The sequence below is a fragment of the Copadichromis virginalis genome, linkage group LG17, assembly GCF_057382275.1.
Source record: "Copadichromis virginalis isolate Kocher_CV1m ecotype Utaka linkage group LG17, C_Virginalis_male_GT1.1, whole genome shotgun sequence".
NCBI classification, from domain to species: domain Eukaryota; kingdom Metazoa; phylum Chordata; class Actinopteri; order Cichliformes; family Cichlidae; genus Copadichromis; species Copadichromis virginalis.
Window position 1 is genome coordinate 27,834,325 of NC_140634.1, and position 17,033 is coordinate 27,851,357.

The 17,033-nt window shown below is 36.6% G+C and overlaps 2 protein-coding genes across 2 annotated transcripts; one reads left to right on the top strand and one right to left on the bottom strand.

Moving 5' to 3' along the window:
- Nucleotides 1–2,049: 2,049 nt before the first annotated feature.
- Nucleotides 2,050–8,410, top strand: LOC146689622 (uncharacterized). Its single transcript, XM_085436775.1, has 3 exons — nt 2,050–2,586; nt 4,014–4,645; nt 5,439–8,410. The coding sequence occupies exons 1-3, from the start codon at nt 2,561–2,563 to the stop codon at nt 5,798–5,800; spliced, it is 1,020 nt and encodes a 339-aa protein (XP_085292901.1). The 5' UTR covers nt 2,050–2,560; the 3' UTR covers nt 5,801–8,410.
- A 3,167-nt stretch (nt 8,411–11,577) lies between these two features.
- lepb (leptin b) lies at nt 11,578–14,648 on the bottom strand. Its single transcript, XM_085437360.1, has 2 exons — nt 12,649–14,648; nt 11,578–12,503 (listed from the first exon to the last, which is right to left on the bottom strand). Exons 1-2 carry the CDS (start codon nt 12,871–12,873, stop codon nt 12,192–12,194), a joined length of 537 nt encoding a protein of 178 aa, XP_085293486.1. The 5' UTR covers nt 12,874–14,648; the 3' UTR covers nt 11,578–12,191.
- Between the last annotated feature and the right edge of the window lie 2,385 nt (nt 14,649–17,033).

The following is a 17,033-nucleotide window of genomic DNA, read 5'->3' on the forward strand; positions in this document are numbered from 1 at the left end:
CTTGCAAACCTCTTTTTATGTGTAGGGAGAGTTTTGGGGAGGGGGGGGTGTCCTAAGAGGATGTCATTAGATGGGAATGAGAGGTGTAGGGTAGATGGAGGCCAGCTAGTGATGAGAATACCACAGACACATGGCCTGGGGGGTGAGGGTTATGTTTTTGTGGGACTCAAACATTTTTCTGCCTGACTGAGCCTGAAAGTGATCGTGCTGAGGCAGGAAAAGCAATGCAGCCTTTTTCTGCTGCACACAAGTTTTCACAAACAGAGCAGAAATTAAAACTGCATTAATCAATATTTTTATATTAACTATTGAGTGCGAGTCATTTGAAGTCAGTGCAGTTAATTGAGTAGAGAATTATAAGTCCAATCTGTTGTTCCTGACGACTCCTGAAGGTAATTTCTTTCTTATATACTGGAATTTAAATATATATTTCAGCTCATTGACCTTTGGGGCCTACAGCTTCACTGTTTTGGTTTCAACTCCAGTTACAGCAGGCAGCTTTCGTTTCAACAAACAAACTCTAATGAAACCACGTGCTGCAGGAATAAAGAGTCTATTGGGAAAATTAGGGACTAGCTTCTGATCACAGGCATATATTTAGCAAAATGAAACTAATGTTGCTCCATGTTTGCCTTCTGTATAAGCAGACAACTGTTTGCTTACTTGTTTGCCAAAAACAAGAGAGCAGTCTGTAAAAGTGAACAAAAATGTTAGTTATGTTAAGGCAACATTTTCTCACATTGTTTGTTACATGCCATTCATAGCCAGTTAGCTCAAAGGGACAATAATGATCGGAATATTGGAGTAATCCACAAGTAAACACACCCAAACCAGGGTTTCAAACATAAGCAGATATCCTGGAAAATTTTAAGGTGTTGTAGCGGTGTGTGTGTGTGTGTGTGTGTGTGTGTGTGTGTGTGTGTGTGTGTGTGTGTGTGTGTGTGTGTGTGTTAATGGGGTAATAACTGTAGGAAATTACCTAAAACTCACTCTGCTGCCTAACAGATTGGAAATATTTGATCATACATGTGACATTTTAAAATTACCTACATATAAAGCACTGTCAGAGGACAGCCATGGCTCACTTTCTCTGGAATCCCCATTGAGACGATCTCAAATGTAAACTTAAAGTTAAGAACATAGACTCAGATTCTTGAACTCTACATAATTTTGAATTCAGGTATTTATGCCTGAGTTTGGTATATCTGTTATATTTTGTGTAGATAAAACATATTTAATACTGTCTTACTGTGCAGGATGTAACAATTTTAATCTGGAAGCTTCTTAAAGGATGAATTACATCAACATGTTGCTGGCATAGCTTTCTAGATTCTGGAATTCCCCACTGTCTAAAATAACTCTACAAAATTAGATTTTGCTGTAAGAACAATTTGTCGTAAAGAAAGGCAAAGACGACAACACATAATAAACATATATAGCAGGTTATTCTGAGAGACATGGAGGAAGAGGATGGAAATGCAGGGCACACAGAGAACAGAGTTAAAGTTTAACGTCGAAATAATTATAATTAAAAAAACAAAAACAAAAAGCAGGCAAAGGTTATACATGGGGAATCATATAATGTAGCAAACAATCAAAATGATGAGCAGGCAAAAGCTAAAGTCCCTGACATAGTCCAGAGTTCACACTCAAACACAAATTAACACACGGGAGGGGACTTTCCACAGTAAACAAATTAAAACTGGGAGTACATTTATTCCCAAGTGAGCAATCAGCTGATAGGGAACAGGTGAGGGAGACTAAACTCAGGTGACAGGTATTGAGGACAAACGATCAGAAAAGGGGGAAAGAACAACAAATACAGGAAGCAAAACTGGCAAGCGTGTAAATGGACTAAGAATTGCAAAATTAAACAAGGAAATCCCGAACAGGAAACTAACACCATGACACACACATACAACTAACTGTGCACAACATGAAGCTACCGGGAATATTTAATATACTATAATACAACCTTTTTGCCGTGTCAGTGCCACCCACTGCATCAGCACAAAGTTGTTTCTCTGAAATCTATGTGGCTCTCTGGCTCCATCTCGTGGCCCATCAGACGTTTTGGAGTTAACTGGTTGGTATGTCAGAACATGGATTGGATTTCTGTGCTTCCCTATTTAGCCACATGAAGCCTGTCGGGTCAGTGTGACCAGGGCATGCGAGCCCTTGACGCTATAAATACCTTCGTGTTCCGATGTTAAAGGGTCAAACAAGAATTTTTATTGAACACCTCGTCTTATATTATTCATCACTAATAGTTGTTGCTTTCACATTGTGTCTTAGGCGATCTTTTATGCGCTTTGTTTCCGCTCGTTTGATGGGACCGAGCAGACGTACTGCAGCACGCGGACAAGAAACCGCTCACGGAGGACTGCGGGAGTTAAAGGGGCGGCAAGAGCCGGTGGAAGAGAGGCGGACTCTTGACTGTCAGTCAAACATCCGGGGTTATCCGTTGCTACGTTATAAAGCCTTAGCAGATCTAAACGACTCTCAGAAGTAATTTTTTTCAGAATACCAGGAGGAGACGGACACACCTAAGTCTCTCAGAATGGGAAACCTGCTGTTCTCCACAGGGTAAAATATAAATATATACATATGTGTTTATCTATATATATGTAGACAGATACATCATGTTGTTTTGGCATTACTTGTGCATGCCCTGCTTACTGCTCTTTGCACGAATATCCACTGAAACAAAGGTAGACAAAAGATGTGACGTGTCCTCGCGTGACCCAGTAATGCTCTGAAATTATCCCCCAGGATTCACTTCACTCAGTGCACGCGTTGGTAAAAGCAGCAGAGGTATAAAGCAAGCTGTAATGCTATGTGTGGATCATTTTCCTAAAGTCTGTTAATCACATGTTCAAACAATACGGTAATCAGTGGATCGGCGTGGAGCTTTAGGTGTGCGTCAAGAACGCAGTAAAAAATATTAACAACCAAGGTCACGCATTCGTTTTGCCAGCGTGTCGCTATAGAGCACCACCAGTAAAGAGCCAAGAAAGATGGTGCAAAATTGACTTAAACTACGGTTTATAAAAGTCTAAGGTGTTAAAAAAGTACAATTACAAGGAGGTGACACAATAAAGCCAAATATATAGCTAAATGCCATGCGTGAAGTTTTTGTGATCACGGAAATGGATCCATCGATGAAATGAAGGGGTGAATGTGTCACTTTAATCAGGTGTTTTCTGTGTAGGTCAAATTAACAACCTGGTAAAGTTACACTCATTCAGGTGAGGCAAGAAGATGGTTTACAGCTGACTTTTCCTTTCCGTCATCCATAGTAGCGAACAACCTCCAATTAGTTATTTGATTTCTTGTATTATTTCCTTTAAAACGACATAATTTTACACATAAAATGGGCCAGACTCAAATAGGAAGTGCACACTGACATGCAAAAACCTTGGCCTGCTATGCATCTCAGTTGCATGTAGTCCACTAATGATGATTACATGGCTTCAACATCATCATCTAGAAATAAAACTTAACACAGTAAACATGTTTCCAATATAAATTAAGTCTTTTAAAAACGCATGTAAATAAACAGTCTGTTGAGTCTAATGCATGGAAAATTGATCATGTGAACCACTGCACTCACAGGCTATGTAAAAATAATGTCATTAAAATGGAAATGATGGCATTAAATAAGGTAAAATGATTTTACATTGAAGTTAAACAAATGGCCATTTGGCACAATAAATAAACTTCCTTCCTTTAAAACCATACTGATGACTTTATTATAGTCATTTTGTTTGTCCATAATTTCAGTCCTACGATGGGAATTAAAGTTAATTTAACCTCAAAGAATTCTCCATGAATTACTGTTTGTGGTGACAGTCACAACAGATAATGACAATAATCAGTCTTTGAGTTCTCTGGGTCCTCTGAGGATATGTTTGCAAATCCTTAGCCAAGTGAATGTTATAGTCTGTTGTTCTGTGATGTTTCTCTGGTGAACTGTGGAAAGTATTCATGTTTCAATCTGGCCTCTTTTTCAGCCTCATAAGGACTGATGCAACCAAGTCGGATAAAGTTAACAGACGACATTTAATAGCCAAAACGATCTGCAATGGCATAACCTATTATTACACTCCACTCACTGGTACAGGTTGCGAAACAGAATGTCTTGCCAAAAATTTTCAAGATTCTGCAGCTCTTTGCCCCACATTCCCTGTTTCACCATCTGCAGAAGCCTCCTCTACACTCCTCTCAGATTCACCGTCAAACACATCTGTCTCCTACCAAAAACAATCATATTCTTCGTCCACTTCTCGTCCACTTCTGGTTTTCTTCTCCTGGCTTGGAGCCCAACCAGGGGGAATGGTTAAGTACCGGGACCTTTATCTGGACCGTGGCATGGATGTCCTCCTGGTTCAGAGCAGTGTGATGCATTTCCTGTGGCCTCGATGGGGGCTTGAGTATGGATTGGAGGTTCTGAAAATTCTGGAGAACCCTCCCTTCGCAGGGAGGGTGATGCTGGTTCATGCTTCTTCCATCGGTGGCTACACTTTCACTCAAATCCTCACCCACATTGTCCAAGAACCAAAAAAACATGGAGGCCTAGCACAGAGGATGATGGGACACATCTATGACAGCTTAGTGGTCGGCACACTGGACCACATGGCGATAGGTGAGTGAGAGTGATCTAGTATATTCGGTTGCAGTTCACTTTTGTGTTGGATACGTGTGTCAGATCTTTACATAATTTATTAGCCGATCGACCCACTGCTCCAGTTTGTCAGGAGTTCTCTCTAGCTGCTTGTTTTAATCGGCTTTAGGGCTGTGTCTGCAAGCAGTTTATCCATTTAACATTTGGGATTTTTATCAGGTTCTATCTAAGCCGCTAGTTCTGTCTAGTTTTCTAAAAAAAATTAACTGGCATTCACACTGTGTAGTTACTGTACTACCATCTAAAACCTCATTTATTTAAATTAAAATAAATTCAAACATGTGCACCCAATTCTTTTCTTTTGTTTTTTGAAGTCCTTAAAGATTCCAAAGAGGAAAAAGAACATTTTGAAGAAATCAAAAGTCTGTTAGAAGTGCAAAATTTCCATCAAATTCATGCCCATGATGCATGTAAACTTCTGACAACATGGACGCAAAGCACCTGGTAATTAGAGTTACGTTAGGTTACAAAGAAAAAGGCTAGAATTGCAATCAGAAGAACTGGAGCACAGACTTGTTGGTGTGTTTGACTACAGGGTAAGCCATGACATTACTTGTCAGGTATTGGATTGGATCATCAACACAACAAAAGCACTAAAAAGGAGGTAATAATATTTGATTTTGCCCTACAGCTGGCCATTTTAGGACTTAGCTATATAGGTCTAGGTTATTTTTGATACACGGCCTACATAAGAGTAAAGCTTTAAAACTCTAAACTATTTACTCTCTTGTGTTTTTTTACATTTTTTATTCAGGCATTGGTAGAACTCTGGTGCCACGTTTTGAGAGCTTTGTCAAAAACACTGCCATGCTTTACTTCTGGCTTTTCAAAACCCACACGGCAGACTTCTATGAGACCAGCATCCAAGTGTTCCACAACAGCCCAGTTACCGCTCCCGCTCTCTTCTTCTTCAGTGAAAACGATGCAATGTGCAACACTGCAATGATGGAAAAGCTGATTGACGTCTGGAGACAGAGAGGAGTGGACGTGCACAGCAGAAAGTGGAAGAAGTCGATACATGCGGCCCACTTGCGCTGCCACCCAGATGATTACCTCTCCACCCTGCAACACTTTTTGAACTCGCTGCCCATTTCCTCCTGTAAAAAAACAATCTAAGAGGGGAGGTAAAAATACACCACCACCAAATATTAAAAAACAAAATAAGTTTTATGATTTAAAAAAGAATGCACTTTGATTTTTTTTCCTTTAGCTTTGTTATTAATTAAAATGAGAAGTATTTTTTCTCTCTTTGTTACGACCCCCTCTGCTAGGCGACAGGTGGGGAGAAACATACACAAGCCCACTCACGAAGTCAGAGTAAATAAGGGGTTTTATTGCAAACGTTAAACTAAAAACCGACGGGGCTGTTCAACAGACCACCGGGCAAATAATCAGAGGTGGGACCAAGTCATTGTTTTGCAAGTCTCAAGTAAGTCTCAAGTCTTTATCCTCAAGTCTCAAGTCAAGTCTCAAGTAATGTCAGGCAAGTCAGAGTCGAGTCTCAAGTCACTGGTGTAAAAGTCCGAGTCAAGTCACAAGTCTGAAACTTTGAATTTCAAGTCCTTTCGAGTCTTTAAAAAAAAAGAAAAAAAAATGAAAAAATAATGTTGCAGTTATGCTAAATGTAAATATTAGACCATGTAATTTTAAAATCTGTGTTTTTCTCAACACATGACAAAATAGTGAACTTAGAAAATATACACAAATTGTGAAATTGCACCTCTTTAGAATGCAGCTCAATTAAACTTAGCTCCAAGAATAATTTTCACCGACAGTTCTGAGATAAGCTGCATGTTATTCTTGGATGCGGTTGTAGGACCAGTTTTAAAATCGCATGACAAAAATATCATACACATTAAAAAAAAACTGTATCACCAACGTAGCCTGGACAACATTTGCTAGTTAGATGAAGTCAGCTATCTCATCTTAGCATATTTATATGCATATTTATAATCATACGGTTCTTGGAGTGAGTGCATACACTCATGAAGTTTAGTAACTTCAGGTCACTGCAACAAGCCCAGGTACAGTTTACCGCCGGATGGGTACAGGACCTTGAAATGCACCGTGTAGAACGAAAGACCATCGTACGTATCATAAATTTACCAGTCTCACAAATCGTCGTCATAAATACACATTCGTTAACAGTTTATTAATAGGACCTTTGAGCTCAACGGTAATTAATTAGTAGTGGAAATAATTTCTGGTACCCATCACAGAAATGTAGCAGTGACAATAATACTGTATGCTGTAATTGTACTGGACAATTAGTGATACAAAACAATTGTTTTATCCTGTGAATAAAAGTATATGTTTTTGTCAATGTACCATAATAACAGAAGCGAAACGCAATATTGTGTCAGGACAATTCACTATTTATGCACAATAAATAAAGGAGCATAGCGCGACAATTTCTGTTCAGCGCCAGACTTGCTTGTAACCTATATCACTAATTATGTTATGAAAATGACGTATTAACTACTAAAAAACACTGACCTTCGTGTAAATGCTTGGAGCAGACTAACCTGTGAGCTGGAGTGTTCTGGGACGTTATATTTGGTCTTTGAATGGCTGCAATCCAGGCCATCCGTCGCGTCTTTGTTACTTCGGAAACATGGCTCGAACAATTTCTCTTCAACGATGTAATCCGATAACAACCGATCTCTTTACCCGTCGGCTTCCCGTGGCTGTCATGCGACCGGCTATTGCAGTTAATAATACAACGGCTTCTTGACATTTTTGTGTTTCTTTTTATCGCTGTATAACTGATTTTAATTGAAAGCCTGCGAGCGGTAGTACCGCTTGCCACGAGTTCCCAGAATCCTTTGCGGTTCTACCCGTGAATGACGTCACATTTTCAATCTCTATATAATATGCATGTTAAATTTTATATTTGGGGTAAAATATCAAGTCTTTTCAAGTAAACCGGTTCAAGTCCAATTCAAGTCCCAAGTCATTGGTGTAAAAGTCCAAGTCAAGTCACAAGTCTTAGAACATTTTTTCAAGTCAAGTCTAAAGTCATAAAATTAATGACTCGAGTCTGACTCGAGTCCAAGTCATGTGACTCGAGTCCACACCTCTGCAAATAATTAATACACAAAGAAAAGAACAGGCAAGAATAAAAACTAAGGGTTAACTAAGCTGAGCCAGCAAACACAAGACTCTAACAAAACTAAGGTCAGCTGTATCTCAGAGTTTACAAACGGAGTTCAAATGCTAGGCAGACGAGGAGGACACTGCATGTTCACGTCAGCACAGCAGTTCCCCTCAGTGTGAATCTTCAGCGTTTTTATACTCCCAGGTGCAGACAATCAGCCAGTCAGTTGGTCTTGGAGTGTCATTGGATCTCCAGGCAGCCAATCGTCCACGCAGTCTGGCACACTTTGATCTGCATAAAAGAAGGCTGGCACAGGACTCCCAGCAGCCAGTCATCCACGAGTCCTGGCACACTTAGATTTGCATAAACAAAAGGGCAGTCTCACTTCCTCCAAGGCCCAGGGCCTTAACACTCTTTTGCATATTCATTGTTTGAATTTTTGTTGCTTGCTGTTAAGTAAAGTTGTATTAAAAAAACTGATGTTATTTACCTGTGTGCTTATGTTATGGATTATTTTGCACTTTAAACAATTCAAAAGCTTTGATAAACTGTTGGTACTCTTACCAGAGATGTGGTTGCTGCACATTGAGTGAAATAAAATATTTCAATTGCGCTGCTTGGAACAGGACTTTTACTTGTGAGTTTTTTCCATATAAAAAATTGCCAACATGGTCTCACTTCTACTAAGAACTTCTTGAAAGTCGGCGCTGGTTTAGCTCAGTGCGTTGAGCGAGCGACCACATGCCATACGGCTGAGAACGGCCGGCCTGGGTTTGAGTAGCACCCGCGGCCCTTTGCCGCATGCCTTCTCCTCTCTCTCTGCCCCCACCTCCCTGTTGTCTATACTGTGTCCATCTAATAAACTTAAAAAAGGCCAAAAAAATAATTACTTGGAAGTCTTGTAACTGGTTTATCATTTAAGTCATTTTAATTACTTTTATACACATATATATTTGTTTATTTTATTATTATTATTATTATGATATTTAGTCTATCTGATATTTCTTTTCCAAATTTTTCCTTTTAATGATGAAATCGGGTACTTCATAATGTGGAAAAAGGATAGTTTTCTTTGAATGTGAATGGGTGGACCTGGAAGTTAGTGGGAAATTTATTCCAAGTTGAAAAAAATACAATATATAAATGGGTTTATAATGTGTGTATAAGTGCAACCAAAGGCTTACTGTTAGTCTTTAACTAAAGGAGGGTAGCAAAGTTAAATCTAATACTAAAGAAATGCTGAAAATATATGTGCTAAAGCAAAAATATTTTTCTTACCCCAAGCATATCATCTTAGCTAGTTTAGCTTATCTACACATGTTTATTCCAACCATATCTTTTAATCTATTTTAGCAATTTGGACTTACAATAACGTTTGCTTAGAATTAGACCTGTTTTCTAGTCTTTTCTGTTTTATTTTCAGTGTAATTCAAACATTCACATGAACTCATGTTATGAAAGCACAATCACTCTTGGTAAGTAAAACATAAACTCCATAAAACCTATGTCATTTAACTTCTTTCCAACCATCTTTGAAGTCCGTATGTCTGTTTTCAACCCTTGCTGTTTATTTTAGGAAAACACAAAGATAAACATTTTGAAAACTTTAATATTTTTAGTTGAATTTCTTTTTAAAAATTTCAGTCTGCAACCCTCTCTGTGTGAAAAGGAGCTTATGATGGTGTTTTGAGGTCTCTTCATCCACTTCTGTGTGAGTTACATTTGAGGAATGATATGTACTGCAGTTACTCAGAGTTGTTCATATATATTAGGACCACTCTCACAAGAAGTGAACCAGAAGTGCTTGATTATTGATTATTTCCTGGCATTGTTCATAAAACTATGTTCTACATCATCCCAGATGTTCTGTGATAAAAAGCCATACTGTTATTCACTCTTATTGTAGTATGATCTTAACAGCTTACAGTTGTTGCCATTGTTGTGTAGCAAAGGCACATTAGACCAGATAACTAAGAAACTTCAATGTAATGTTAAGAATGCCTAATAATTCTAAGCACTAAAAAACAGGTCCACAGAAGTATATACGTCTTTTCAGTACAGCTGTTAGTAGTAACCCACTGTTTCCTCCCTGCCACTGTTATCTAACACAAAAATAACCCTGCATTTCCTCTCTAATTACAGAAGCTTCTCTCACGCCAGGAAATAACAATTAAACGCTCTGTTAGCACGGGCTAATGTATGATTCAAAAAAGAGAATTTTACTAAGTAATCAATGGAAATTTAATAAATAAGTTAATAGAATAAACATGCTTTCAAACTGCTCTCAAACAGCTCCATATCACACAGATATTTCTGGCAGTCATTCGTCTTTCAGAGGAAGGCCAAGTGTAGATAACTGTAAAGGCAAGGAACACCAATAAGTCTATATTTAAAAAAAAACTTAATCCTATAGTGTTATCGTTAGACTTTCTTTGGAATCTCATGGAACTCAGCTGGAATACACAAAAAGCAGACTTACCATAAAGTGCTTACAAGCACCACCTCTTGTGTGTTTAGTCCCTTTAGGTATGTAGTAATTTTTTATTGCATGTCTGAGTAGTATGAAGAACTGACTCCCTACTGTATATTACTGTATACTACTATTCTTATTGTATATATTGTATATCTTATTCATCTGTTCCTCTGTCTCTCCTGCTGCTTTGAGCATGTACGTGACAAAAGAATTTCCCTCGGGATAAATAAAGGTCTTCTTATTCTTATTCTTAGAATGTAAAAGAGTGGATCTGTAAGAATTTACTGTTGATTTACCTTGTAAAACCTTATCAAGGTTCTTGAATTTCAACTCTGTTTACTTTTTTATGTTAGCGTTTCACACACACATACACTCGTGCTGTGATTATTCATCATCGATTTGTGGTGACTTGTGTTACATTTCCCTTATAAGGTACAGAGTTTTTAACATTTTCAAAACGTGTAGCATACTCTGCTTAGTGTTGTTTAATGGCCGTAAAATTAGAGGGTTAGATTTTGTTTTTCTGTTTGTTTCTTCGAAAGTGGCTTTTGGATGAGAAGTAAAAAATCTTCAAAAGCCTAAAAGAAGTCCTGCTGACTTCAACTCACACACTTCAGACAGTCGTACTAAGAGGCTGCTCTGTAGTTCCTCATTGCTGAACAGCTGCATGTTATTAAAGTGTCTTCTTGCTCTTTTGTAGTTCACGGGTAATCAGTAATGAGTAAGTTAGTTTCTGTTTTTGTGCCGTTTGGTGTTTAGATTGGAATGTGTCTCATAAAGAAAGTGAATCATTAGATTGAAATATGGGTAATTGTGAACTAATTATTGCCTAATGATATCTGTTTTGTTTTTTAAATTCAATTTAGTAGAAATTCTTATATAAGAATAATAATTTTTTCTTTAAAGTTTAAGCAAAGGATTGTTGTTGTTGTTGTTTTTTTGTAAATATATTATTATCATCTGAGTAGTCAGCTTGATGTGATAAAATAAAATAAAATAAAGCCATGATAGCTGAAAACTACATTTTATAATAAAAAACAAACTTAATTCTTTATGCTGGTTAAAATGCTGCTCCCAGCATATGATATACATTAATGCCATTACTGTAGATTATTATATATGAAATTTAAATTTATTATATCTATTGGCTTGTTTTATTTTATAAAACTGTATCATTGTACCATTAAGTTTAGCTGTATTTTATGTCATACATAATATTTTAATAAAGATTTTTTATCAAAGTAACACAAGTGAAAAAAGTCTTAAATGCATGACTTAAATCTTTTAAATTTTAGAAGAGCATCAGTCATGACAGAATTTGTTATTGCAAACTTTATTACAAAAAAATAACACATTTCATTTTTAAACACAACCTAATAACCTTTCGCTTAATGGTTCTGCTCAATAGACCACTGAGACAAGCATCCACTAAAAAACAGTTAAGATTGCACAGTCATCAAAAGGTCTTATATGCTTTCTCTGGCAATAGTTTCATAGCACCATGCAATTCTTTGCATTAGTTTTATTTACTGGCAGAAATGACCACAATCATGCTTATTCACACAACCTCCAAGTACTATGTAGTGTCTCATTTTTCCCATCCTGACCCTCAAAACACACACCATGTCAAACGTGTGTAAAACAGTTTGCCATAAAGTATTAAAAAATGTATTTTGTTAAAAAATATATGAGTATTTTAATCTATCTGTAAAACCCTATAAAACATTTGTTGTATGAAATAAAAGATGCCCTTTATAGTTTTTTTTCATTATATTACAAATCGCTGAATTATTGGAATTAATTGCATGCTTTTAACGACTGACAGTTGTCCACGTAGTAATTATATGTATAGAAAATATGCATCACAAAGACAAATTAACCTTTGCCTACACTGGGTCAAGTCCTGGCTTACTATATATGCATCAAGCTTAAATTTGTTAGCAGAGCTTGAGTTTGCCCTTGTTGAGAAGAAGTTCCTCTAGGTAGTGCTGCACCTTTGTCACTGTCATGTAAAGGTGGCTTTCTGGGAACACACTCTCATTCATCTGTACTGCTGGTTTGGGCTTAAGGGGACACTCCATTGAGAAGGCGAGGGAGCGCACCCTTCCTTCCAAGCTGGAGACATCAGCCTGAATCTGGATGAGGAAAGGGTGCTGCTGCAGTTCAATATCCAAAACTCCAAGCTCATGGCTTATATTACTTAGTCCTACAATGGAAGGAGGGGGAACACCTATCGGTGAAGCCAGCAACTAAGAATAAAAAAAATAATACATAAGCTTAGTTTAATATTGAATAAAAACATTCCTCAATGAGAAAATTTAGGCAGAAAACAGTATACGCAATGAAAATAAACAGCAAATCGCATTAACATAAAAATAATCAATATATTGGTACCTTTAGTTTCTTAATGTGGACAAGGGTTATCTGAGCAATGTTTACAATGTTGTGTATGGTGTTTCTGATGGATTCTCCCTTTGTGAGAAGACTAGTGCTCTGATGAGCTGCCATAAGAAAGACGCAGAGAAGGGCCAGAATGTTACGCATCCTAAAAAGGAAAAACGAATTCATTAAATAGACAAAAAGAAAAAAGCCATATAAACAAAGACATAATAAAAACATGCAGAAAAAAAAAAGTATAACCTTAATAACGTCTTCCTCTGGATATTTTTTGCATTTACTGTGGGGAAAAAAAAATCTAATCTCTTACCTGGATTTCTTGAAATGTGCTCCTCTAACTGGCTTCTTTGCAGGTTTCCAACATTTAAATAGTCTGCCCTGCACTTCAGTCTTGCCTCGGTCTGTTCTCCTCCTCTATCCCCCCCACGATACATCTTAAACGTAAGCCTGACCCTTGTAGGTCAACTTCTTAACATGCACTGATTAAAAAGGAAATTCCCATTAAATATCAATAAGAAAACAGATCACTCTGACTCAGACACACATGTTCTTATTTTTTTTCCCCCCTAAGATGATCATTAACAATGTTAGTATAAGCCAGTTGTTAATGTAACACTTTAATCTTAACTTTGAGTTACTGGAAAATGTGTAGGCAGACTGACACAGTGCAGAGTGCATGCAGTACAGCTGTTTAAAAGAAAATGTGTATGTAGTGCTATTTGAACTCTTCTTGTTTAGTATAAGTGAGTCATCCTATCAGCTCTTGTTCTAATATTTCTGATAAACAGTTGTGAGTTGCAAAATGTCTGCTGGAAAAAAATTTGATGCAGTATGGAAACAAATAACGGTATATCGGTATGATTTTGAATTTTGAATGTTGTCTTGGTGTTACTGTGACTCATCTGCGTGTGTGAAAGGGAGTATATTCTGTTCATTCTTTTCATTTTACCATTATTTGTCTTCAGTCAGAGCTTCACTTCATTGAGAGTTCACTAGCCGTGATCAGGAATGGAATCAGTAATAAAACCAGTGACGGCATGAGAGTTAAGTGGAACAGTGTGGAAGATCCTTGAACACTGAAACCTTTGAATCTGCCGATGACTGGAAAACCACTAAAATCTTGGACTTCAAACCTTTACAGGGTACCGTCGAGGTAAATAGACCGTTTTATCTGATTGCTTCCGTGTTTGTTTTCTTTTTTGATAGCTAGTTTACATGTTGACAAGCTATTTTTTTTTTTTTTGGGTTGTATGGAAGCCCCAAACGCAATTTCATTGTTCTTGACAATGACAATAAATAAATAAATACTAAAATACTAAAATATTTTCTGGGTTGTCTGTTTAGGTTCTCAGTTAAGTTCTCAGGTCATGGCAGAACGTCTTTTTGTAAGGCAGGGATAGCATGTCTGTAACTAATTTAATTCACTATGAATCGTGTTCTCTATACATGTAAATATACCTATACTTCTTTTTATGTACCACACAACAGAAGCTTAAAACCGAAAAAGCAAGAAAATGCAAGAGAACACACTTTTTGTAAGTCAGATGCGTCATTGCAGGGATAGCATGTCTGTAACTAATTTAATTCACAATGAATCATTTTCTCTGTACCTGTAAACAATCTTCATAACATACATATGACTTATTCCTAATGCACTGAAAACTTCTCTGGCTGACCAGTAAATTTGTGTACGGGGGTATAAAAAAAGAACTGAGCAATAGAGTGTTTCAGATATTTTTTTAAAAAGCATTTGATATCTGCTTTAGTCTAAATATTTAAGTTGCGAGTTGAACTTCCCGGGTTTGCAGGTTTAGGAAAATGTGGGTAATAACAATATCTTTATTCACCCCTGTCCTAATAAAACCCTGCTAAACCTGCACATTCACTTTAGCTTACTTCTTAAAACATCCTTAAATCATCCTTTGTTGGTAGAAACTTTCTCTGTCAACAAGAAGAAAAATATTACATTGAAGAAAATTACAAAGAAAATAACAAAAAGGGACTTTTTTCACTGGACTTCTTATATATATATATATATATATATATATATATATATATATATATATATATATATATATCTTCAAATTAAATGTATATATATATATATATATATATATATATATATATATCTTCAAATTAAATGTATATATATATATATATATATATATATATACATACATACGTGTGTATATTTATATGGAATATGTTTGTGAAGAAGGTAATCAGTCCTTAAGCTGATCATGTTGACAGCTTATAATAATAATTATACTATAGTAATTATGTTTATTATAATAATAACAACCACAATTAATCTGAGCTGGTCTTCAAATTAAAGAGACTGAGTTCTTTGGAAAGATGACAGTCACAGATAATGAAAGTTGAAAATAAAAAGAAAACACAATGCTCCATAATTAAGCTGTATTTATGCAACTTTCTGTCTTACTATCTAACAAACTTGTGGTATATAAAGGCAATTTTCCCCATCTTTTCCTGATAGAAAAGTGGATAATTATATGACATATTCCACTAAACAGATTCTTCTTTTTTGCTTTGTTCACTTTTCTTTTCTTTTCACAAGCACAGCTTGGCTGGATTTGTCATCATGCATCAATCTCCCCTTAAACTCAGAGGTCATACCAAGCCGATCCTATAGTTGCTGATGCCCATAATTTTAATCGTTGTTGGTAATATATTGAGATGGTACGTATCATAATATGTACTCCACGTTACTCCTTTGTATTACAGAAATAACATAGTGCAGATGGAAATACTTTGTTTTTAAAGTAGATGATACATTGAGGCAAAAATGGGCAAGTGGGAGGAGAAAACTGGAAAGTGTATTCAGGTCACTTCCAGTAAGTTAACATGACGGAGCACCAAGTGAATTTGACCTTTACCACCCATACTTGGCTTTTTGAAACCAAGTGACTCGTCTACAAAGGAAATAGTTGTGGTTTAACACACATGACTAAAGCATTATTGCATGATTGCAGAGGATTTAAACCTCCCAAAAGATTAGTCATCGCAGACAGGATTCACAGGACTGACCTTTAAAAAGAAATCAGCTATTAAAATGAAATGTTCTGGCCTCCTTTTGACAGATTTATATGTGATATCACTTACCTCACTTAGCTCACTTTCAACCTGCTCTTTGTAAATCACTTTCCCCACAGTTTTATATACATTTAATATCATGGTCCTGGGTCTTTGACCCAGCGTTTTGAGTTTTGGGATGTTTTGAGTTTTGTTGCGATCTTGTGATTATTTCTTCTGCATTAAAAGATGATTCAAGTTTATACTTTGTACTCTTTAGTTAGTTCTTCATAAGTGTCTCTGAGTTTGTTATCTAGATTCCTTTATCATAGTTTCTTGTGTTATAATGTTAGTTTTGTGTCTCAGCTTTGTCTCTGTGTCTTGTCCTCTGCGTCTGCTATGGAACATTACCTCTCTGTCTAACCAGTCGTGTCCCTATTTGGTTTCTTAGTCCTTGTCTCAGTGTTTGTTACTTCCTGTTTTATTTTGATAGGCTCTTGTCTTGTATGAATTCTTAGTTTTGCTTCCCTCGTGGTGTTAGTCAGATTCCGTTCATCTATGTTCCCCGCTGTTTCCCATCTCCCTAATTACCTGGTGTTTACATATAGTCTTACTCTCCATTTGTTCTTTGCTGTGTTGTCCCTCTTACTTGTGTCTCTCCGTGTTTTGTGTTTTTAATCAAGTATTATTGTTTTGTGTTTTGTTAGGGCTTACAATAAAGCTGTTTTTGAGTTTTACGCCTCGACTTCCAAGTCTTGCAGTTGGAAAGCAAATGTTAGTTCCATCAGCCTCAGCTATGCTTTGTGTTGGTTCCAACACCATGTAGTAGTCAATGTTAGCATGCTAAACATCATCACATGTTAGCATATTAGCATACTAAACATCATCACATGTTAGCATATTAGCATACTAAACATCATCACATGAGTGCAGTGCAACTGCTGTGGTTACTAAAGCCTCCTTTAGTATGAGTTCCTGCAACATACTAAAATTAACTTCAATTTGTTTTAAAAAGCTAAAGCTTCACTTAACTTTACCTCTATTAATAGATAAAAAGAAATGATCAAAGATCAGTAGGAAAAATTGGCCTTGTCATTTAAATTTGAATATTTCTCTGAAGTATAGAGACATGAGAAAGTACCCCCACTTTCAATTGTAATGTTTTATGTGTTAGGACATAATAAAGATAACCTAGTCCTTAGAAGGTCATGTAATTAGTGAAATACAATCTCAGATTGTGCTCTATAAAAGCACAAGTTTTGCTAGCTTGGTCAGTAGCATTCAGGTGTATGGTAGCACAATGCCAATGAGGAAAGACACCAGTAAAGATCTTAGAGAAGCAATTGTTG

Bases quoted from the DNA above. Each gene is read 5' to 3' on its own strand.
- LOC146689622 (XM_085436775.1), top strand. From the start codon at position 2,561: ATGGGAAACCTGCTGTTCTCCACAGG. The intron at 2,587-4,013 runs GTAAAATATAAA...CCTCTTTTTCAG, and splicing joins AACCTGCTGTTCTCCACAGG to CCTCATAAGGACTGATGCAA. The intron at 4,646-5,438 runs GTGAGTGAGAGT...TTTTTTATTCAG, and splicing joins ACTGGACCACATGGCGATAG to GCATTGGTAGAACTCTGGTG.
- lepb (XM_085437360.1), bottom strand. From the start codon at position 12,873: ATGTTTTTATTATGTCTTTGTTTATATGGCTTTTTTCTTTTTGTCTAT. The intron at 12,504-12,648 runs GTACCAATATAT...TTTTATTCTTAG, and splicing joins TCCACATTAAGAAACTAAAG to TTGCTGGCTTCACCGATAGG.